The 25,596-nt window shown below is 35.1% G+C and overlaps 1 protein-coding gene across 3 annotated transcripts; it reads left to right on the forward strand.

Moving 5' to 3' along the window:
• Positions 1-2,660: 2,660 nt before the first annotated feature.
• Positions 2,661-19,474, forward strand: LOC149172683 (uncharacterized). 3 transcript variants are annotated; one of them, XM_089424408.1, is made up of 7 exons: positions 2,661-3,013; positions 16,077-16,161; positions 16,576-16,647; positions 17,154-17,405; positions 17,523-17,721; positions 17,909-18,178; positions 18,280-19,474. In XM_089424408.1, the coding sequence occupies exons 4-7, from the start codon at positions 17,204-17,206 to the stop codon at positions 19,145-19,147; spliced, it is 1,539 nt and encodes a 512-aa protein (XP_089280534.1). In that variant the 5' UTR covers positions 2,661-3,013; positions 16,077-16,161; positions 16,576-16,647; positions 17,154-17,203; the 3' UTR covers positions 19,148-19,474. The 3 variants fall into 3 exon arrangements, with proteins under 3 accessions (XP_089280534.1, XP_089280533.1, XP_089280532.1); XM_089424407.1 differs by lacking the exon at positions 16,077-16,161; XM_089424406.1 differs by lacking the exons at positions 16,077-16,161; positions 16,576-16,647 and having other exon boundaries at positions 2,662-3,013.
• The last annotated feature ends 6,122 nt before the right edge of the window (positions 19,475-25,596 follow it).

Genomic DNA, 25,596 nt, shown 5'->3' on the forward strand with positions numbered 1-25,596 from the left:
CATAAAAAATTAAGATAATCATTTAAATATACATAGTCTTATTGTTTGACATTCATTATATATATATATATATATATATAAAGAGAGAGGGGGCATGCAGTTTATATTATCACATCAACGGGTTATATTGTCCAAAAAAAATCCTCTTTGGTCTACATAATGGGAAGTCAAACCAAAAGCTAAGATTCAAAGTTTTGAGGTTATAGAAACCCCTTCTAACTAGAACATCCAATAGAAAAAAAAAGGTTATACATAAGTTGAAGGTAGCAAGAACTAGCATGCCATAGTCTATATGAGAAGAGAGCATTATAAAATATACTATCTGAAAACCAATGATGCATAAAGATTATTGATTTCAATTAACTAATTACAGAGTTTGTTCAGAGTCATTCCACTTGAAAGAGTGAGGGCAGTTGATTGTCCCGTTGATAAGGATGTTTAGCTTATGATCAATCCCTTCAAGTTTCTCCTCCAATTCTGAAAATCTTATGTCGTTTTCCTGTTGTTCGTTGTTGTTGTTAGTGAGGACACAACCAAAAGTACTTTGGTACACCAATAAGAATTGACAACTTTCATATAGCTTGAGAAGCGTGAGCGGATGGAAGTGCCAGTGTTGGGAATCCAATCCCGAGTATCCGCATTGACATGATGCTTATTAGTACGACACCTCTCATGGTGGACCTCACCTTCAATTATCTTGATCTCTCAATGAAGTAGTTCAAGAATCATTTCCTCATATCAAGCCAAGGATTTTAGTGTTTGTGCTTGGGCATGTCGTTACAATGTAAAAACAATGTTGTTATCAGTGGGCCCATAGGGAAAGGAGCATCCCATGCCTTGCCCGTGACGAACGGAAACAAAATGCCCATGTGACATAGTTAACTAGGTGAGAAGATCCATAAGAGCTAACAAATGTTGACACAAGAGTGGGACTCAGGAGCGAGGCACAAAGCAAAGTGAATAACAAAGGATTGGGAGGGGCTGAGAATGGATGAAACATAATGAGGCCGGAACGAATTAGATATGTGGGATGAAAAAGCAGAGCCAAATTCAAACGACTAAACAAAGATGGAAAGAGAGTCACCAAGGATATACCAAGCATGGGAGATCTATTCTGATTATGGTACCCACAAAAGAAAGGTGAGTCCAAAATCCAAAAATGAAGTTATTTAACTTGCTAATATGCATAAAAACTGGGAAAATACAGAGCTTGATGACGAAATGACTTAGTCTAAGTGAGGTGAAGCATATAAATAGGTCAACTCCATGGAAACTGAGAAAAGTCGACAAGAATTCATTGGCAAAGAACCAAATAGAACTGGTGAAGCACAACATAACCAAAATTTCCTGCCTTGATATGCTCAAAGTTTCCAAATTCGAGGAGATTCATATCGACCAAAATTAGGAGGAGCTTGCTGATATAAGAGATACAAGAGTCCCATCCCAAATGAGTTTGATAATTACACTCATTATTTTCCTTGTGACTATTTCCCAGGAAGTGTTAGTAGGGAGAACCAAGGAGTTCACAAGAACTATCATGTTGCAAAGAGCTTTACCAACCACAACCCTTCGTAATAAACGCCACTTGTGTGGCATGATGCTCTGTGTTTTCATCCACCAACGTTGATGCTTAGACTATAAACTTGTGTGATGCAATGAGATGATCTGCGAACATGCAAGGTGTCATGTCATCTACATGTCATAATAAATTTTCATTGAAGATAACATTCAATCAAGGCAAGGGAATCCCACTCTACACTCCATAGAAAATCATTTAAAATATATTATTTACCATAATATTTCATAAACCTAGATGAGGCATCCCGATCGACCATGCTTGTGTGAGTGAGGACTTTGACCCCCAAAATTCTAGATTTAAGTCCTCCCTAAATGAACAATGTAATCATATGTAAATATTATATCAACCTACAATTTTTTTTTTTTATAAATTTCATTAAAGACAAATTCTACTCCTTCCAAATAGCTATAAATCTTACACTATTATAACTATAATATAATATGTCTAATTCTACTCCTTCCAAATACCTATGAATCTTACACTATTATAACTATAATATAATATGTCTAATTCTACTCCTTCAAAATACCTATAAATCTTACACTATTATAACTATATCATAATTCTACACGTTCCAAATACCTATAAATGTTAGACTATTATAACTATAGCATTGTATGTAAAAGAGACACCACATCCACCCAAACCTATCATTGTAAAGTAGATACCACATCCACCCAAACCTGCAGCTGTAGCAAAAAAACATTTATTCCTCATAAATATATTCTCTTAATAATCACCTTTAAAAAGAAAGTCACGTACATCATATTCCACTTCCGTACGAATGCCATCGCTCTCGCTTTAGTGAAACGCGTCTCTTCGATTTAGCAAAAGGCGAGCAGAGGTATCGTTTATGAATTTCGTTGATCGGCCAGGCTGGTCATCTTAAAGTGGGTCTGCTTATTCAAAAGCATTACAAACTTCGTTTTCGTATACAATTCTATTCCCGAGATGTAGATTGATTAATTTTTTATTTTTCTAAGTTTAAAGTGTATGGGAGTTTGTATAAGAGAAGTTGAAGTTGGAAGTTATTTTGGAAGAATTAAAATAATAGACCAATCATCTAGAAAAACATTTAAATTCTCCTTTTCTTCCTCTGCCAGCCAAAGTTACCACTACTGCCAGCAGTGGCAGCTTTCCTTCCAAAAGTGAACTAATTAATTATTCTTTCATCCAATAAATTCTCCTTTTCTTCCTCTGCAAGCCAAAGTTACAACTACGGGCAGCAGTGGAAGCTTTCCTTCCAAAATAAATTAATGTTTGATTGCATCTATGTAGTTCAGTTTTCTGCAGGCTGGGTATCTCTCACAGTTGTTGAATTAATTCACAGTTTTGATTGCTGCTGCTGTCATCGGGAATTTGGAATCATCACAACATTGGGTTTCAAAATCCATTGCAGAGAGTGCAAAATGAAGAAGCTTGCAAACACTCAAGGTGAGCAGCTTTACATTTTTTATTTCCTCGTTTCTTTTGGTGTCTGCAGTGACCGTTATAATTAGAGAAACAGAGTGGGGTTTGATCTGATAGTGTGTTTTTCCAAGACAAAAGGCCTGAGCACTGCAACAGAAACTGTCCGTGCCAGCCTTTTACCTTGGATAATACACCCAGATCTGTTTTTTCAGAACACTTACAGCTTAAAGATATAATTAGTATGGCTTGATTTCACTTCTGGATTTAGGGGAATGAATTTCCTTTTAAGGAGCAAGTTTTAAAAGTAATTTTTTATTTATGTGTTAGTAAGGCAGGAAGATCTAGTGTAATATAATTATTTTGAAAATTAAAATTAATCTTTATGTATTTTTCACAATACTGGTTAATTGGGTTTAGATTTTGAAAATTAAAACAATGTTTATATTGTTTTAACATTTTTTTATTATTATTAAATTTGGTTTTTAAAAGCTAAAATTAATGTTTACTTAGTTTTAGTGTTTGTAAATCCCCAAGGGTGAGTTTACGTGGTTTAGAGTTAGATATGAAGTTTTTTGATATTGTTGGTAGTTGTTGATGATATTGTTGGTACTTGTTGATGATCATGGGTTTGACTCTCTTCTTTGATATTGCTGCTAGTTGTTGGTGATCATGGGTTGGACTCTCTTAGATTCCCTTTGGGGTTTACTGGTTTATCATCCAAGAAATGTGAGGAAGTACTCTGAGATTTCCCATGCTTTCATTCCTAAGTGTAAAAAAAATAAAAATAGTCCTTGTTAATTGGGCTTAGTCTTAATGGTGGTGGGATAGAGTGCCCACCAAGGTTATATTCCCATATGTTAAACTCAAAACAAATATATTGTTCAAGCAGTTATGATCTCTATTGTTGAGTAGCTTTATGTTCTCAAGTATCTAGGACTTACCTTAGGCATCATCCTAGAAATTAGGGGAAGTGTTTAAGGGCTTCCCCAAAAATATGTTGCCTAGAAGAAAAAAAAATGAACACTCCCCCCCAAAAAAAAAAATGGAGAAATGATTTTCCTTCTCTACTTGATTAGTCTTACATAGATTTTAAAAATTCCTACTTATCAATATGTTTTATGTTTTCCTTAAAGCCTGTTTTTTCTTTAATCTATCAACAATATAAAGATATAACTTGGGGTTAATGATTTCTTTGTACTAAATGATTACCAATACAAGTTTTCTCTTTAGCTTTAGTTAAGATAGCAATGATACTTTCGTAAGAAACCTACTACACTATGCCCCAATGGTGAAGTCAAAGAAATCACATCTCTAGTCTAACACATTTTGATCCTCAAGTAACTTTTCTCATAGGTTTAGTAACATAACACTTTTTAAAAATCCTCCACTATCCCCCAATGACGAAGCCAAGACATCACATGCCTAGTGAAACACCTTTTGATCCTTGAGTAACTTTCCTAATAGATTTAATTATGATAGCACTTTTAATGATATTAATATTTCCAAACACAACCTCCTTTACTAACCCCCAATGGTGAAGCCAACAAATTACATCTGAAAATTTAGGTTTCTTTTCAAAGGCCATAAGTGTTCCTTGATAAAAGGATATCATCTACATATAGAAGGGAGGTGATGATTAATCCTCTTAGATTCATGCCTACATAATCTCCCTTCCTTTGGCAATCCTTTAACTTGCCAATAAATCTTAGACAAAACTCCTTTAAAAACACTTTGTTTACAAAATTTTATCCTTTTATTAAGGGATTGTAAAAAAATCTTCCAAGAGTTCAAAACTTCACCTCAAATAATAGGTTAAAGTGTGTTTCTTTACCTTGTACATTTTGTAACTTACAATCCGACGGTCACGATATGTAGTGATCCGACGGGTCATTCTCTCCTCGGTATTACCGACACTTGATCCGTGGCTTAACACCCGATTGGTCCATGATTTCTATTTAAAGCGCATGGAGGGTCATTTGTAGGGTAATTCGTCTATGAGAGAAGCATATGTAAATTTTCATTCTTTTATTAATAAATTGCCTGAAGTGGCCGCGTTGGCTCAGGCCGTGGACTGTTTCCCTCTTTGAAGGTTTTAACCATGTCAAAAATACTGGTGCATTGATCTGCGATCTGGTTGTGAGCGGTGTCCTTTGGTGCTCTGATACCATGTAGGAATTTACAGGGTAAGTTCCTCAGACAGAACAAATTTTCTTAGGGAATAAATCTTCTTCTACCCTTGGATAAATCTACTAATTCATCTGGATATGTTCTAGATCTGGATAAATCCAAAAATCCAATAGAATCCATTAGAGTCTGGATTGGTGCTCTTTACCAGATGCAAGTTGTTTCAAAGTTGGATAATTATTCTATCTTCCTTCTAGCTGAAAAAAGAATGGCGGGTATTGTGTATGATTGGTGGATGGGTGGGACAGAAGAAGAAAGGAGAAATGTTGCAGCGTTGGGTTTAACCACATTAGAAGTTTTATTGCTGACACAATTTGTTCCTGAACCTGTAGATGAGAAAAAGCAACTTATCACAGATTTAACAAGAATGGAATTAAAAGATTTAAAGGATTTGGATCATTTCGGTAATGACTATATGTCAAAGGTTTATAAAGCAAATCTTACCAATGATTCTACTCAAAATATTTCCTTCTTGTCTAAGTTGCCAGGAGATTTAGGTGACATAATAATGAAAGATCTCGAAATCCAAGGTAAAATGATAGAACAGACTTATTGGATAGATCTTTTATTCAGATGTCAGGAAAAGGTCAAATATTTATGTTGGCAAAAACAAATCCATGATGTTTCTCCAAATCTGAATGTATGTCGTTCTGTACTTCCATGGACCCCTTTTAAGAAGAGAAGATCTAAAAAGTATGGAAAATACAGACCAAAGCGTGTTGCAAATCCAAGGCGACCATTCAGAAACTCAAATATCTGAAAAAGAGAAGGTAGCCCAAGAGAGACAACGCTTGCTTTATTTGTAAGCAAGAAGGTCATTTTGCTCGTAAATGTCCAAAGAGTTCTTCCAATAAGTTAAAAGCTTGTATAGAAATTGAAGATTTTGTAGATAATTGGTCAGTCGTTGATTCTCAAGATGAAGTGTCCGATGTATATATTTTGACAGATGCTTCTTTGTCTGATAATGAATCTATTCCTGATGTCAGTCAAAAAATGAATCTTTGCTATTCTGCATGGGAAAGTGAACCTAGTGATCAAGAACTTCATTATAGTGATGAATATGATTCAGAAGATTATACAAAAGAATACTCAGATGACTCCTCTGTCGACAGTGTGACCACAACTGACTCTAAGAATTAAATTCCCGTTTTAGATTCCTTGCCTTCACAACCTCTGTTGAATTCTTTTTTTCCATATCCAAAAACAGTCGCGTCATCCTCCTCATCACTGCCTGTAAATACTACTGCTCTTGCTGAAGAAAATGCTTTTCTTAAAAAGATTGTCAAGTCTAACAATCTCCTGTATATCCCAGAAGAGGAGAATGCATATCTGTTGATGCTTTCATAGACACGGGTGGGTCTAACAATCTTGCTCGTCCATCTTTGTTTAAAGGTTTATGGAAACTTTTACAGCATATTTTGGTATCTGAAACTATTGGTGGTTCAGTCAATCTCACCCATTATGTTGATAATGTTTCTTTAAAAATTGGGGGGAGTATTGTCAAAATGTCTGCAATACAACATTATGATGTCTCTGCAAGTCTATTCTTAGGAATGCCATTTATTAATTCAGTATTGCCTATGACTATCAACGAAGATAAAATTATCTGTAACATTAAGAAAAGGGCAATAGCAGTCCCAAGGCTAGTTATGGCAAATTCTGAAGCAAGAAAAGAACAGAGCCAAAAGAAAATAGGTATCAGAAAAATCAAAGAATGCATCTCATGACTGGAAAGAAGTTTTGCAGATATATGAGAAGAACTAACCTACACAAAAAGCTAATAGAAATCCTAATTGGTCCCCAGAACAATTAAGTTTGTATGAAGAATTATTAAAATGTTGTTCTGAAAATCCTAAAGCATTCTGGAGTATTGAAAGTCCGCAACAAGAGATTATTACTCTACATGACAATGGGGTAACTGGAAAGCTAATACCCTGTACTCTAGCTGAAGAAAAAGAAATCAGAAAGTAGATTGATGAATTGCTAGATCTTCAACTCATTGAATGTAGTGGATCTCACTACTCTTGTTCTGCATTCCTAGTTTGAAATCATTCCGAAATCGTCAGAGGAAAAGATAGGATGGTTATTAATTATAAACCATTGAATGGGATCACTAAAAGTTTTAATTATCCTCTGCCTCGTCAAGAAACAATAATGCAGAAGATCCAGAACAATTAAGATCTTTAGTAAGTTTGATATGAAATCTGGTTATTATCAGATTCAGATCAAGGAAGAAGATCGCCATAAAACTGCTTTCACTTGTCCTGCTGGTTTCTTTCAATGAAGAGTTGTTCCATTTGGATTGAAGAATGCTCCTGCATTCTTTCACAGAAGGATGGATCATATCTTCGGAAAATATGATTTTATTGTTGTATATATTGATGATATTCTTGTACATAGCCCGGATCTTGAAACACTTCAAAAACATCTACAAGTGTTTCTGGAAGAAGCAAGAACTCATGGTCTTGTTCTGTCAGAAAAGAAAATGTGTCTTTTTCAAGATAGCATAGATTTTCTTGGAATTCATATTAGTTGTGGAAAAATTCAGATGCAGCCACATGTGTTAACTAAACTCTCTGAATTTCCTGATCAATTGCAAGATGTGAAGATGATTCAACGCTTTTTAGGAATTTTGAATGATGTACATAAGTATATTCCTAGGCTTTCTGAAAAAACTGCTCCTATTCGTCAACATCTTCATTCTAGTTGGTCATCTGAAGCTACCAAAGCAGTTCAGCTTCTTAAAGCAGAATGTCAGCATCTCCCAGAACTAAAACCCCCAGGAAATGGTTTTCTTATTTTACAGACTGATGCCTCTGATAATTTTTGGGCAGCAATACTTTTTGAAAGAAAGGGAGAAGGAGAAAACATTGAAGAAATCCTATGTGCTTATGCTTCTGGTGAATTCTTGAAACACCAGAAAAACTATTTTCCTGCAGAAAAAGAAACCCTTGCCATTTTTAATGGTATTCAAAAATTTGAAATCTATTTAGCTCCCGCCAAGTTTTTAATCAGAACTGATTCTATGAACTTCAAATATTTTTTGACAACAAAAATCTCAAAATAGCTTGCGCGTGGAAGACTTTTGGCATGGCAAATGTGGTTTTATATGTATGAGTTTGAAGTTGAATGGGTTCCTGGTAATTCTAATGTTTTAGCTGATTCTCTTACTAGAGAAATGAACAAGGTTCATGTCCACAGAAATGATATTTTTCATCTTCCTGGTAAGACCCCTGCCGATGACAGTTACGAAACATTTGTTCAAAGATTTCGCCTTCTTAATTTTATTCTAGGCGATGTGGTTCAAGAAATTAAAAAGATTGTTGGTTTAAGGTTAAGAAGAAACCAATGGATCCAAAGATGCCAAGCATGGAAACATAAAAATGTTGGTGTTTTTCTAAATATGGATGAAGAGTTGGTAAAGGTTTATCCTCTACCAAACATGAAGGTAAAACTATATTTCAAAACCCTAGATGATTCTTGGACCAGGCATTACACAGATGAGATGATCAGAGTTTTGCAAATCTTGAATTATTATCAAATCATTGGTAGAGTTGATTTTTTCTATTGCTGTTTATGTTAGTGAAAAAATGCTAGATCTGGAAGAGATAAATATGCATGAACAAGTTGAACGATTCTTAAAATCTTTAAGAATCCCTGATTTATTTGAAGAATTAGAAGCTGCTTTTCTGCAATGAAATGATGAGAATTTTGCAGCTACTGATTCCTTCCCACAATACGAATTGTTTGCATCCTTCGCCGATTGGGAATTTAAAGAAGGACGATGTCAGAAGAAGATTCAGGTTCGAGCCTCTCAATGTGTTGAGAGAACACTTCAATATTTGAGAACCTTTTCATCACCATGGGATTATCAAAGCATGGAATTTAGAAATCCCATAATTCCTAATCCTTTTTCACAAGTCTATGGATCTGACAGTATGGGCGAAAACACTCTTGCTACTAATTCTGAAGAAATTAAGAAAGTGTCAAGTTGGCTTAAAGAGTTTCATACTTTGAAACTATCAGAAAAAGTCTCATTAATCAAAACATTAGAATCATTGCAAGGCAGACATGGAGTAATGAGGCTGATAATCAATCAAAAGGCACTAATCACAATTAGTGTTTCTTCAGGTAATTGGTCCGATGATGTAGTATGCCTGATCAATCTGTTGTTATCTAATAGAGTATGTTCATCCATGATGTTTGAAGTAAATTGGCAAGAACGAGGGAATTTCAGTCATCATTGTAAAGTATGGGTACAAGTAGCCATCGAGAAATCAGTCAGCATGTTCTAGATCTTCAAATGGGAATTATTGGATGGAGTGGAGTTGTCAGTTCAGTCTTTGCCCGACTTTTGGAAAAGTAAAAAAGATTCTTTTCTTAATATTGAGATTAATCCATTTGCTTATGTTAATATATGGAATAAAGATGATTATCTCTTTCCTCAAAATAATCTAAGAGTCACGACAAATACGGTAAAGTTTGACACAGGACAATCATCACGGGCACCACTCAAAGAGGAATCTTCAATAGCCATAACCAGCTCAAAAGGTAAAGAGAAACTATCCGAGGAAAAAGAAACCGTGTTCGTAGACATGTACCAAGATGCTCAAGAACAAAATGACCCCACTTGGGAAAAATATTATTTATCGTGGCTTACTTGGGAAAGACAAAGGACCCCGCCAGATTCTGAGTTTGCTTCAGATTATGATAGTGACAGAAGTCCGATAGGACCTTGGTAGTGTGTTTTCTTTTTATGAGTGTGTTTGCTTTATTTGTACTCGAGAATATTGGGTAGACACCGTCATGACTAAGTAATGTCAGACAAGGACCCTCAATTATTCTTATATGTCTTATAAATAAGTGTGTTGTAGATAGTTTAGGCATCAAGTGTTTGGAGTGTGAGTGTGTGTTGTAATCTGAGCTCTCAAAGACCAGAGACTAGCAAGCTCTAATCTTGAGGCTTAACTTGGTATGTAATATTTTGCTTGAATTAATTTTGAAGCCTGGTGGGCCGCCTGTCTGAGGACAGTTTTGTTCCAAGATCATTTCAAGGGGTTGAGATTGTAAAGCGCGTTGAAGAAGCGAAAGGTGTCGCGTTAGTCCACATATATCTCAGATTGATGTGAGGAAGCTTTCGCCTTTGCATCCACTTCAAAGGTTCAAGTAAGTTACTGAGTCCATCTATTCCATTAGCCTGAATGATGCACATTTAAAAGATTGCTGGAAACTGTTGACTGGAGTCCAAGGTCTTGATATGGCTGAAGATAGTGAATACCTTTCTGCAATTGTCCAAGATAATTATTCTATCTTCCTTCTAGCTGAAAAAAGAATGGCCGGTATTGTGTATGATTGGTGGATGGGTGGGACAGAAGAAGAAAGGAGAAATGTTGCAGCTTCGGGTTTAGCCACATTAGAAGTTTTATTGCTGACAAAATTTGTTCCTGAACCTGTAGATGAGAAAAAGAAACTTATCACAGATTGAACAAGAATGGAATTAAAAGATTTAAAGGATTTGGATCATTTTGGTAATGACTATATGTCAAAGGTTTATAAAGCAAATCTTACCAATGATTCTACTCACTATCTTCAACCATATCAAGACCTTGGACTCCAGTCAACAGTTTCCAGCAATCTTTTAAATGTGCATCATTCAGGCTAATGGAATAGTCAGGAAATATGGTTCCATATTGGCATCCAGTGGACAGATTTCCCATAATGGTTCCTATTATTGCACTATCATAAGTTTGATGACGGGTGTCAAACAACTCAACAATACTTCTAGATAGGTTTTTTGCAGATTGAAGTCTATGGGTGCCATGGTAAACTAGAGAGTTGAATCAGTTTATGGAGGAGTTTGAAGATGGAGATGACCTTGCAGGGGTTTTCCAGCCTCCATGTGCTTTCTGCAACAACTATTATATCATTTTTGTAGCTTTTATTCCTCTTTTCTCTGTGTTTTGGAGAAGAGACTTGTTTATGTACTTCAATTGGATTGTGGTACTATTGATGCTCTTTGAAGTTGGAGTATGGGGTCTTGGTGCAATATGCCTTTGTTTGTTGAAAGTTTACATATTTGATTGTAGGTTAACATGTATATGGAGTGATAACTCTTGCAGAAATTTGTTTCTTTGAAGGAGAAACTAACCATTCCATTTCTTAGCACTTTATGTACTCTTCTTTTCTAAACATTGAGCATAAAGAGAAGGGGTCATGCCATTAGAGCTGATCCAAGGAGATGTAGCCCAGAAGGGGTGAACTCTTTTAACAATGGTTGGTGTATTACTGATTGATGCATGCTTCGATTCAATGTTTTAATTTCATGTTTTAAGTTTTTCATGAAATTAACATAAGAAAACACATAAAAACTCATGTTTTTACTTGCTATTTTTTAGTACAAATATCAAGCACATTTTTGTATTCCGATGAGGATCTTAGCATAAAAAACTAATCCACATTCAGATAAATAGGACAAGTTTGGGGTTTGTGTATCCACATTGCAAAATTCACACCATAATCCTCTCGCTTACGCCAACAGATTAGCTACACCAGTCACCATGTAATCTGTCATCATTATATTTTTGAATAACAACTTTCCTAACAATAATTTAAACCATTGATCATAATCCCAAATGGATTTGTCCCATCTTTGATTAATCTCCTTCATCTCCGTTGTGCACTAAGATGCAGACTTAGGCCTGTGAAACTCCTTCAATATCCCTTGCTTGATGTTCCATAATGATCTTGGTTGTCTTGGTGGAGAAATATTCTTGTATTTCATGACTACCAAGTTAAGGCATGATCTCTAAAATTAGTCTCCAACTTTATAATCTTGGCATTGTCATCACGAGCATTATTGGCAGCCCATGCTACCTCACATACAAATAAGCATTGTTTGAGATCTTCATTCCTAGAACCAAGAAAAACCAACATCTTCGAGGTGTCTTCTATTTTTTTCTATCTATTAACTCTTGATTATATTCCACTAGATACAACTATTATCTCTTGCAATCCACTTCCTCCCAATTGACTACATCGACTCCAACTACTAATTTGAATTCCTTTACTCTCTTTACTATCTAAAGTATGTAAAACATTACGTGGGGAATTTACCTCTAAATGAATAGGTGTGTGCAGGGTCACAGGTTCGACACAAGGCATACTCTTAACAAGATCATCGAGATGCATGTTTTATGTTATTCTTGGACTAAATTGTGAAGGTTTCCCACCCTCTCTTGCATGTGGTATGCTAAGGTGTACTATGTTCAAACTTCTCTGGTCTCCACTCCTCCTCCTCCTATGACCTCTCTCTATATCCTTCATTACGCTTCAATCAACTACTGGAACAATTGAAAACCTCTCTCCTTATCACTACCACCTCAAAACCTTCTTCCATTGTGAAAAATACCGCTCTCAAAATATGTCATACTTTTCCTCCCATGTATTATCTTAACTCTTATGGAATACCTTCTTCTAATCTCATTCAAGGCTCTTTCACAGCTCCTTCATCCTCTTCTTTCTTCTACTACTAAATCTCTATCCTGTTCCCTCATATTATCCCCTAGATATCCCCCAACTCGAGCTCAACACATAAGGGGTTTAGTTGCTCATGGTATTGAATTCCACCCTCAAAACGCCTTTATCACACAACAACAATTTGAAAAAAGTAGGTAATGATCGAATAAACCTTCCTTGTAGGCCCTTCAAAAACCGTCTCTCAACAACACTATAAGAAATGATTGATTCGATCGCGAACCCAGTGGTATATTCTCCAATCACACTTTCAAACCAAAAGTTGGTTGCTATAGGGTTATTTTGTTCACAAACTATAGCATCTGAAATCACTTAGGAGTCCACCCTTGAAATTCAATTTGATGCCAATTTCTATTAAGGTCATTAAGTTTCTGGATTCACTTCACTAGTAACCCTAGGAATTTGGTAAATAAATTTCGTAGAGATTATCGATGAATGCATACTACTACAGCCATTAGTCAATATTGATTGGTCGATTCCTGATCTCACCGATAGAAACTGCATGTAGCTTTGCTTGAAACCACTGCCCAATTTCTTCCTTTGTAGGAAGCCACATCCCCTTCAATCATAAGATCTGATCCCAACAGCGGAACCATTTGCTGGGGCTTTTCATTTATGACTGGGATTAATGCATCAGATGCAACCAACAAAAACCCCACTAGATACCAGCCCTTTTCGGCAACGCCTGTAGAACATACTAAGTCTAACCTAAGACACTGATAAGCGCTGCAAGAACTAGGCTTTTGTAGCAGCGAGGGGAATGGGAATCCAATATGGGCTATCATTCTACCATGCTTAAGACCAAGTTTAAATACTAACCCCGCTTGCAGATACTCATAACAAATGTGTGTCATTATCAACAACAAGAATTTTCAGGGAAAGGGGTGCATTGATTACTCTTGACAAGGAAATTCATCCAAATAAATATTAACATTGCAAATAAACATGTAACATAATAAAATCATCAATGTATGAACACAGGAAAACAAATATGGAGAATTCCAACCATTATCATTATTACCAAAAAAGAGTGTCAGATGCAATACATACAACCTCACCACAGTATTCCCCTCGGCTCACCAGCCTAATTTCAGCATTATAGACTTACGAAGATCAACCAAATAGGCAACCAACTAACTTACCAACCCCAATCCTGTCATCTCTTGTTGATTTATACCGAATTACACAGATGAAAATACCATGGGAAAAACCTAGGCATGCCATTACCATGGGCATATAAGCTACAACTTTTAAACTAGACCGAATAAAAAACACATACACTGATACTTTCAAACTTAATAATTCTTGCCTAGCCACTTCACGCACTGTGCCTTCTGTGTGGTTCTCCACTCTATGCCGGTGACTAGCAATATAGAATGGTTCAGTAGGAAGCAAAGCCATAATACATGTCATCTAGCACTGCAATTTGTGAGGCCATTTGGCTTCACAAGTTACTCGCTGGTTTGTTTGGTTAAAAATTCAAACCTATAGTCGTGTATTGTGATAATCAAAGTTGTATCAAAAGATTCTATGAAAATCTAGTCTTTCATGACAAGTCCAAGCATATAAAGATCATATATCACTTCCTATGAAAGAAGGTTCAAATGCAAGTAATGAGGCTCTAGTATATTTCCATTTATAAATAGGGAGTTGATATTCTAAATGAGCCCTTGGCAAGTGGTAAGTTTGAGGGTTTTGAAAACAAACTTGGATTGGTGTAGAATTCTTTTCTCACTAAAGAATGTTGAAAATTATATATCAAATATAAACTTCTACATAGGTTTAGGGTGAACATCCAGGAAGTAAATCAAGCTATTTGTGAAAAGTAATTATATTTTGTAGTTCACTTAGTAAAAAAGTGAAAGTTTTACATTTCCGCCATTAAATCTAAAAAAGTGTATCTCATCCATGCTCGACTAAGTTGAACCATTGAACAAGTAAAAAGGTTAAACAAGTGAGTAAGAATTAGGAAAGAGGTGTTTTCACGGCATGTAATTCCATATAGGTGCCATACAATTTTGTATAGCCATATAGAGTAGTTTCATATAGTCAAACAATTGTATGGACATAACTGTATGGATCAATAAGGACAGACTATACAAACACACGTACAATCATATGTAATTCCACACAAGTGCCATACAATTTTGTATAACCATATAGAATAGTTTCATATAGTGATACAATTATATGAACATCGATATGTGTATCAATAAGGACAGACTCAGTTGTCTAGGTCGCATATCTATACATCAAGCCATTCTCACTTAGCAGGTTATTCCACTCAATTCAGGGGGTTGATTTCATTAACTGTGCAATGCAATTTTTTTTCTAGCAATTTGTAGGTTTCCTAGTAGATTTTTGTGAAAAAATGAAAAACAAATTATAAAACAGTAATTAATTGTGCACGTGTAAAATTGATTTCATGTTTGTATTATTTAATTCCACTTATTCCGTAATTAACATTATTTCTTGAAATTTATTAACTATTTTGCGACTAACATTATGGTTTAAAATTTATTTCTGCATTAATTAAATTCTATAATTATTTTTCAAATAAAATGCTATAAATCTTAATCACTTAAACTTGAAAATTTTAACAAATGAGAATTATTTGGTTTATTTACCGGATAGACTGATAACAAAGTTCGTAGATTGATCACTAGTTTCTTGCCTCCAGATTAGCCTACATCTGACGACGGCTCTTTTTTGGCTGCCGGTCTCTCCAATGGGCAGCTCCATATGTCTTTTGATCTCTTCATACCATCTGATTTAATGATTTTTCGCTCCATGTTTTTGATCTGTTAAGATCTATATCTTTCCATTGTGCTCCATCGTTTGTATATCTTACGAAGCGTCCAATATGCTCGATGGTCTCTTATCGACCACGCATACTTGTAATCAGGTAATTTTCAGATGGCTTATGCATCCAATATGCTCGATGGCCTTTTATTGCCCGCGCATACTTGTAATCATGTAATTATCAGACAGCTTATATGATCTCAATATAACAAATATAGCTTTTTTTCCTCTGAAAAAAACAAAGTTCGTAGATAAACAAATAACATTAATGATAATTTTATTTCTCGACTGTAATGGAAGAGAAGGGTCAGAACAGAGGAAAACATCATTGTTTGGATCTTTTGTTTGCCATAGTTTTGAACATAATAACTTTGTCTGTTAATTAGTAAAAACCAGAAAATGAAAAGCAGTTGTGTTAAAACCTAACGATAGAGAAGTGTAAACGATAGTAATGATCATTTCCTTTGTTTGAGATGGCTTTGAATAAAAAATGTATGTACTGAAAGTTAGATCAATGCCAGAGGAGCAAATCAATTATGATAGTATTGACTATTTATTTACTTTGCAGTTGAAGTGGAGCAATCGTTGTTGGAGTTGTTTTTAGTGGGATTTTTTGGAGATTTCGGTGACGGAATCCGACGGAAAAAATTGAGGTTAAATCTTGATTTGTATTATTTAAAATGGTTTTTTAACTGCATATTTGGCTTCAGTACCCTGGAAAAACCCAGGATGCTTTGATTGTGCAGAAATTACCTATCAAACTTGCGATTGCAATAAATTGCTGCAGGATTTTAGAGAAATTTGACTGGAAAAACCCACCGGAAAAGCCTCCAAAAAAAGACTACTACATTGTTTCTATATATATAATAAAATAAAGTTAAGTTATCTTGTTTTGTTTTGTTTTTTTTTTTTTTTTTTTTTAACTTATTTATTTATTGATAAATCACAATAAATAGTTCTACCGACAAAACTCTAAAATTAAAAATTTTCCTAACATTTTAATTAGGAAATTATTCCTGTGGACTTAAACCAATACTAATGACCACCTTTACATTTCTGACTTACAGTGGAACAACAGAGCTGAAGCAGGGGGCATCATTCCTCATATCCTTTGTTTGACACAGTGTTGAACAAATAAAGTATGCTTATTCATTGTTAAAGCTCTATAATGGTTTGGATATTGTAATATGTTTATTCATTGTTAAAGTTTCAGAAAGGGTTGCATATTAAGTTTGAAACTGCGTTTCTCTAAGGTTTTATTGCTCTGTTCCGTGTTTGAACGTAGCGGATTTCAAAATTTTCATGGATGGCAAGAAGTATAGTAAATTGAATGACAAATGCTAAGGAATTTGGTCATATGACTGCATTTTACTATTTAAGAACATATAATTTAGACTTTGGCTGTATGACTGCATTTTGCCAATTAAAAACATATAAATTTAGCACATGTGAAGTACTGGAGTAATATTATAATACAGAGGATCCAGGGTTAAGTACTTATTCGTCAGGACTGTATATTGTGTTTTGATGGAACCTGAATTGAGTTTTCAAAAGTAGGAATGATACCAAGTTGAGAGCTCTAATGCTTTAATGGCTTACAATTATCTATTCCTGACGTTATCCTATAATTGACTTGTGATGGCAGGGACTTAATTTCTATTATTTTTTGTGGATTCTCTAATCTTGTATTCAAATATGGAGTCAGCAGTGCAAATTCCAGATATCAAAATGTCCATCCATTTATTGCGAGGTCTACGTTTGGAGAGGAGTATCAAACACTATTCAAACTTCCATCAGATTTTATTAGTTGGGGAAGGGGACTTCTCATTTTCGTTAGCTTTGGCCAATGCATTTGGATCTGCAGAAAACATAGTTACCACCTCTCTTGACAGTAAAGGTCTCAAACAGTTTCTCCCACAAATTTCTGTTTGGCTTTGGTTGTTCTTGTCCTGTGTATTTGCTATTGCTTTCCTTGTGTTCTGATTCTGTCTTTATATTTATGCCCTTGATACAGATACGGTACTACAGTTGTATAAATCAGCCCATGAAACGCTCTCAAATTTGGAGAAGCTGGGAGCCAATGTAATTTTTGGTGTTGATGCAACAACAATGGAGAAGCACCATATCATAAGAAAAATGAGGTTCCATAGAATTGTCTTCAATTTTCCCCACGCAGGTTTCTATGGACAGGAATCTGCTGAGACAGTAATCGAGTAAGTTTATTGGCCCTTATATTTTCCTGTCCTGTAAAAATTTATCAAAGCGAAATAACTATTTATTTTCTGTTTTTTTAATCAAAGGTACTTTTTTTTAACTCTGTGAATTGGAGCATCTCGCACAATTGAAATCAGAAATGTTATAGACTACAGTAGCTGAAATCTGTTTTGATATACTTGGCAGAAAGCACCGTTACCTGTTGAAGATGTTTTTCATGAATGCAAGGACTATTCTTAGCATAAATGGAGAAATTCATGTTACTCACAAAGAAAGTGACCCATATAAAAAATGGGAGTTGGTGAAACAAGCAGAAGAATGTGGATTGCTTTTGAAAGAATCAGTTCCCTTTACAGTATCTGAATATCCTGGGTACACTAATAGAAAAGGATCTGGGAGAAGCGCTGGTCGCACTTTCCCACTGGGAGAATGTCGAACCTATAAGTTTGTCCTCGGGTAAAAGTATCCTTACAACATGCTCCCTGTGTTTGATATTTTCCTTTAAAAGCTTGTATTGTTGCATAGTTTCCTTATACTCTGAAACTTTCGTTTTGCAGTCCAGAAGACTTTATGAAACCTGAATCTGAAAGGAAACAGAGAACTGCAGGTGAAATGGAAAGGGCGTATTCAGAGACCATATTTAACTTCTTGAACATACTTGCAAATGAAGAAATCTATAAAAGCGATGAATTTGCAAGACAAATGGCCGACAAAGATCGTCAGAGGGAAAAAATAGAGACAAGGCTTAAGGAGGTTAATTTAGAGCTTAAATCTGAAAGACGGGCAAGGGAGGCTGCCAAAATAGCACAAGCTGATTCAGAGATGTCACTAAAGGATTTGAAGGTGAAATTAAATAAGGAACTCAATAAAAGCGTTGTATTTGCAAGACAAATGGCTGACAAAGATCATCAGAGGGAAAAAATAGAGACAAGCCTTAAGGAGGTTAATTTAGAGCTTAAATCTGAAAGACGGGCGAGGGAGGCTGCCGAAATAGCTCAAGCTGATTCAGAGATGTCACTAAAGGATTTGAAGGTGAAATTAAATGAGGAACTCAATAAAAGCGATAAATTTGCAAGACAAATGGCTGACAAAGATCATCAGAAGGAAAAAATAGAGAAAAGCCTTAAGGAGGTTAATTTAGAGCTTAAATCTGAAAGACGGACAAGGGAGGCTGCCGAAATAGCTCAAGCTGATTCAGAGATGTCACTAAAGGATTTGAAGGTGAAATTAAATAGGGAACTCAATAGAAATTATGAATTAATGAAGCAAAGAGATGAGCTACTTGTCCAAACTGAAGAAGCTTTAAGATTACAAGTGGATGCAGTTAAGCAGAGAGACAGGACTGTATGGAAGTCGAAAGTTGTATCTTTTGTCTTGGCTATTATATTTTTTTTCAATATTTTTTCACCCCCTCAGCCCCGCTGAACCTCAGCAGCCTAAATCCTTCTGGATTTGAAGGGCAACTCATCAAATTCCGAAGGGACAGGCACAGCCACAATTTAAAAAGGTAAAAATTATTTTTTAAATCTATGGAACCGCCCTGAAATCTCGATAAATATAGATGAACAAACAGAGTCCGACATCCCACTCTCTGTTTTGATATTTGTTTGTAATTTGGGAAGCTGTAGCAAAACTCTCTGTTTTGAATTTTGTTTGTAATTTGGACACAGCTGTAGCTGGGTTTTGCTGCGTCCCCTGACTTTCAATTATAGAGTTAACAAAGGACAAATGTGCATTCGAACAAATCGTTATTTTGGATTTAATGCATTTTTAAAATGATTTTTGTTTTTCGATAATGGCACACATGCTCATAATTTATAAACTATTCAAATTACATTGGCCCATAGGCGTTCACATGTCTTCCATCACACGTTATCCATGTCATTATCTATGCATTTTTTTGCCGGTAAAATCATAAAGGAAGAAAGATTTCTTAATTGGATAATTACTTGTGATTTTCTTAGTTTTTTATGGTTTTTTAAAATTTCTGTGTTTTTTTATCATCCTTATTGCTAAAACAAACATATCATCCTAATTGCTAAAACAAACATGAAGATCAATGACACAAGATGTGAGCTCTTAGTCACGGCAAAACCCCTCTTTGAAGAGAAAACTCAAAAAACTTCTCTTTTTCAAGAACCAAAGCCAAAGACAACCAAGACCTTTTGACCAAGACCAAGAGCTTCCACCATTCACCAAGTCAGCCTCTCATGATGACAAACCAAACTTTAGTCAAATCTTCAAAAGTCAACCTAGATCAGTTCTCCAAAAAGGGTGAACTAGGGTCTCGGCCCTCTCTGCAATCTTGAGATTTTCAGCCTACACCTTTAGCCCTGCAACATGCCTTAGTCTACTTCACACATGTGGCAGAATGACAGAATTTTGACTTCTTTCTTATTGGACAAGAGTCTCCTCTTCTTCGTTGTGATCTTTCTTCTCTTTTAGGCTCTTCGAACTCTCTTTTTCACCTTGGAAAATTGCAAATTGAATCTCCACTTCCTTGTCTCCAAGCTAGGTCAAATCCTCTACAATATATAGTGGTTTGAAGCTAAGTTACCAGAAACGTCCCTCCCAAACCCCAGAAACATTGTTCGACATTTCAGAAATGGGTACAGTATGGCATGGAAACATTTCAGTTTTTTGGAAACGTAGGATCTTAATTCTGAAGCATTTCCTTTTTTTTGGAAACACAAGATCTTATATTTGAAATGTTTCGGGCATTTTTAAGGGTTTTGGATCCATTTCTGGAGTTTCCTGACTTGGATATCATATTGAATACCATGTCTTATATGATTTTGTTTGATGAGGAGGCACCAATCATTGCATCTTCGAGTGGACATGGCAGCAATGCTCCCACTCATGGAGAGGGTCCAAATGATAATGTGAATCTTAATTACATGGATGAAAACATATTTGATGATATTTAAATGTAATTTATGATGATGTTTTTACTTTTGAGCAATGGACATTGAATACCATAATATGTCATATGATAGTAGACCATAGTTCAATTTTGTAATTTGTACTATGTAGTGTGTATTTACAATTATTAATTTTGGTGATGATGTTGATCATTGAAATTGGAAACGGAAACTTGATGATACGTTGAATGTTATAATAATCTCTAATGATGATGACAATGTTTACGCTGAATTGGTGATGATGATTTATTTGTGTGGAATTCATGACGATGATTATGTATTTTTAAATAGAGAATCTAGATTCTAAAAGATGAATGGTAATATGAAAGTTTTATTTTGTCATATATATATTTTTCCCTAGATTTTGTCATATATATATATATATATATATATATATATATATATGTCGTTTCCTTGTCATGTTGTATCCGGATTTTTTTAAAGTTCGTCGTATTCGTTTGAAACCCTGTTTCCGTATCCATTTCAATGCAACTTAGGTTTGAAGTTGTTCTTTGAGGCTGACTTGTAGAGTGAGCAGGCTGACTTGATGGTGGTGGAGTAGATGACCAAATTACATCAATATAATTTTATTTCTTTGATACAAAATGCCCAATAAGGGTCTAAACCATAATGACAAGGACATAGACTCATAACTCAACCCTAAAAGCACACAATGGGTGTTTTGACCTAGAAACAAAATAAATAAATAATGCATGAAACGCATGGCAGTGAATACATTTTCTTTTACAAATAATTTCATTTTTCTTTCTTTTGACAAATACATTACATTATGACTCAAATACAATTATGAAGACCGATACTAATTACATTTCTCAACATATTATAAATTTGATACCTTGTTATTTGATCTTGCCTAAATTTATATATTGTTATCTAATCTTGCCTTGTAGATTCCTGTAATAGTAAAAAGTCTAGTTTCAAAAAGGTCAAATGTTATGCAACCAACTCACAAAATAGAAGAAAAGATAGATCAATGACTTTGAAATTAGCCTCTTCGAGGGGGAAACCTCCTTTACATTACACAAATGAATAATTCTTGAATGATACAAATGACATAACCATTAGAGACGAGATAACAATAATAATGTAAGGGCACAACAATAAGAATAATGGGCTTCTATGGGACACAATAATAACGATATGGGGACTACATGGGCACACTAATACAATAAGGGGGTTGCACTAATAACAATAAGGGACTACACTAGCAGTATAGGGACCTAACATGCCCCTCTCATTCAAAAGTGTTGTCCTCAATGCTTGAGTAGTTTTGGACGCTTCTATATAAAATTATCATCCTCCCATGCAGAATCTTCAGCAGTTAAGTTCTTCCACTTGATGAGATACTCTAAAATTGGTAGATTTCATAACTTTTGTGTTCTTATTTCAATGAATACTTCAGGTTCCAATATGATTTTTCCTTCCTCATCAAGTTCCGACACTATTGTTTGAACTAGGAGCTTGTCACCTATAACCTTCTTTAAGCATGAAACATGGAAAGCTGGGTGCACTCGGGAAGATGCAGGAAGCTCCAATTTGTATGCCATAGTACTAATCTTTTGCAACACCTTGTAAGGACCATAGTACTTTGGTGATAATTTATTATCCTTCTTATCTTGCTTGAGGGACATTTATTTGTATGGTTGTATCCATAAAAATACCTAGTTGCCTACATCAATGCTTCTTTCATTGTGATGTTGATCTGCCTGTTGTTTCATTTGATTTTGTGCCAAAGTAAGGTTATCCTTTAAGGGTTGGATAACATTTTTGTTTATGCTTGATGTGATCTTCCATTGCTTGAACCTTAGAATTTTCTCTTAAAGATGATGTGATGGATGGTGTATGATATCCATAAAGTGCCATAAATGGGGTCATTTTTTCTACAGTATGGAAGGAAGTGTTATACCACCATTCAGCTAGAGGCAACCACTTGACCCCATTTTGTTTTTTAATTAGATACAAAGCAACAAAGATATCCTTCCAAACCTTTGTTCACTATCTCCGTTTGTCCATCTATCTTGTGAGTTTGAGGAGTGGTAATTTCTACCAATGCACTATAAGATATGGTCAGATTCATTTATTCTTTCTCTGGGGTTGGTTCCTAGTGTATATCCTCTTCTTTTGACGTTTCTTGATCCCTTTCTTCCTTCTCTTCACAATCTATGTAAAATAATTTCTTCTTAGCACACTTATGACCTTTAGTGTATTTTCTATCACAACTATAACAAAGCCCTTTTTCTATTTTTTCTTCCAATTGTTGTAGTGTCAACCTTGCAGGTTTTGGAAGGCTAGGAGAAATAACACTTCCATATTTAGCTGTGAGTGGTAGGATTCCTTGTTTCCATAATTTTTCTTTCAATTTTTCTTGCCAACTCGAATGCCTTCTCCAATGAATCAGGTTCCCAAAGACTAACTTCATGATGAATGTTATCCTTTAAAGTCCTTATAAAGACGTCAATCCTCTTCTTCTCTAGAATATCATTTACCCTTATATTCAATTTTTGGAAGTCCTTAATGTGCTCTTCCATTGAACCCTTTTTTTTATATTTATCAATTGGCTAAAGCAAGTGTTTCTCTCTGTATCCCCATAATGTGCTATCATTTCCTCCATGAAAATTGACCAAGTGACACGTGGTTTACGAGAACAAAGCCCTCTATACCATCCAAAATAATTTGGTTCTAAATATAAAAATGTAATATGTACCTTTTGTAACAGTTGCACATCATGTAGATCAAAATACTGGTCCATATGTAGTATCCAAGCTACTGGATCCTTGCCATCAAGCTTCCTCATGTCTCTTTTTCTTGCTTTCAGGATCCCAATATTGAAACGCATGTAACTCTATAATTTTAGATCTCTAATTTCTAAAAATACGCCTTGTGGTAGCCCTCTGCGTCCTCTTTCTAACCCCACAAGTTTGATCAAGATTGGATTTTCCAAGAAGGAGTTATACCCAATCTTCAACAATGACCTGATTATAGACTTGTTCAGTAGAGCGAACTTGTACGAAGTGCCCCATATCACTGTTTCGACCTTAGGCCCTACCCTGAAAATGTTATCCAACAAACTACATCCCATCCTATTTTTGTCAATTTTTATGAAATTTGAATCTGATGCTCAGAGAGAAAGTTATGACAATTTTCCCAAGGTCACATGTTCGAGATGGAATTCGGGAACCTGCAAAAACCCTAACTTCCTCAGTCCATATCTCAGAAAATATAGTGCAAAATGGTCTGACATTCGAACACAACGTTCATCACGATTTTATCTCAAATGGGTTTTGTTTTCAGCTTTTGAAGCTTCGTACAAAATTTTTATAGCGAAAATTCCACGATGACCTGTTTGAAGCAACGAAACCCTAGAATCCAAAGCTCTGATACCAAATGTTATGCAACCAACTCACAAAATAGAAGAAAATATATATCAACGAATTCAAAATCAACCTCTTCGAGGGGGAAACCTCCTTTACATTACACAAATGAATAATTCTTGGATGGTACAAATGACACAACCTCCTTTCTATATATAGGAGTCTAAGGAGTCATAATATAATTAGAGACCACAAAACAATAATAATGTAAGGGCACAACAATAGGAATAATGGGCTTCTATGGGGCAAAATAATAACAATATGGGGACTACATTGGCACACCAATATAATAAGGGGGTTGCACTAATAACAATAAGGGACTACACTAGTAGTATTTTATAGTTTAGCGGTCATTGCAATGGACGTCAAATTTTAGTGCCAATGTGTATTAACGACACCAAATCATTTACAGGCAAGCTTGATACCAAAAGGACCTTTACCAGTGGGAATCTTAAGAACATCAACCTTACAAACTTAGCTTCCAACGCCTATGTAACAATGAAGAAAGCAAATGAAATAATTCAAGAACTAGTCAACCAACATGGCCGTTGGAATTATTATAAAGTGTGGAAATAATGTCAATGAGCATATTGAAATTGGAGCTAACGGATTGGCTATCTAAAGGATTCCAATTAAATGTCACATTTAGAGGCTTAGAGTAGATGTTAGGAATTTGTGGGCTTGTCATTGCAAAAGATAATGTTGTTTAAAAGATGGTATTAGGAATTCAAAAAAGCTTAGAGAGGAAACAAAGAAACACATATATATTTGAAACATAACAAAATTCAATTGTCTATATTTTGAGATGGAAAAATACAAAGCAATTATATTATCAGTTGATTTACATCCCTAAAGCTAAAATATTCATAACATATTTCAGAGGTTTGAATGTTGACCATATAATGAGAGACATTTGTATTGCAAAATTTGGTAACTGATAAGAATATGAGGTTTTAAGTTCACTGGTTCAGCATTCAACCAAGCACAGAAGAGAAAGAAAAAGGAAAGAAATAAATCGTATTAGTGGTTTAAATATCGTTGAAATCTGTCAATGAAGTAATGAAAGATTTTTTTAGAGTATGTTGGCGAACAAAGTGGTAGAAAAGCCATAGTTTTCTAGATTAACCAAATGTAACAGTGAAAAGCAAGCAGATTCAGCTTAAATAGAATGCTCTATTGGCTGTAGAGTTGACCTACAACCCACATGATGTTCAATAGGAATTTGGGGTGTAGCATGGTACTCTTGTGGGAAATGATGCCACTGATGATGTAAAACATATAGGGAAAAAGGTTTATGGTCTCATATGGACAATTTATTTTATGAAATTTGCCCTAATATGTGTTTTGAAATACTTCGTTGAGTTCTCTCAAATGTTTGAATTAATACTACCTGAGATCTGATCTTGAGCCAACATTATTATTCTAATCCTTCATTCCTCAATTCTTTAGAGAATATTATTAAGAAGTAATGGTTGTAAATCATTGATCCATTGCAATGATCGAAGTAAATCCCTTCAAAGATATGAAGGTTTGTAGTTTAAATAACACTCTGGTAGTTTGG

Source organism: Pinus tabuliformis, chromosome 4_2 (genome assembly GCF_031772625.1).
Source record: "Pinus tabuliformis cultivar Carrire ecotype Pingquan chromosome 4_2, CPIR1, whole genome shotgun sequence".
In the NCBI taxonomy this organism is placed as follows: Eukaryota; Viridiplantae; Streptophyta; class Pinopsida; order Pinales; family Pinaceae; genus Pinus; species Pinus tabuliformis.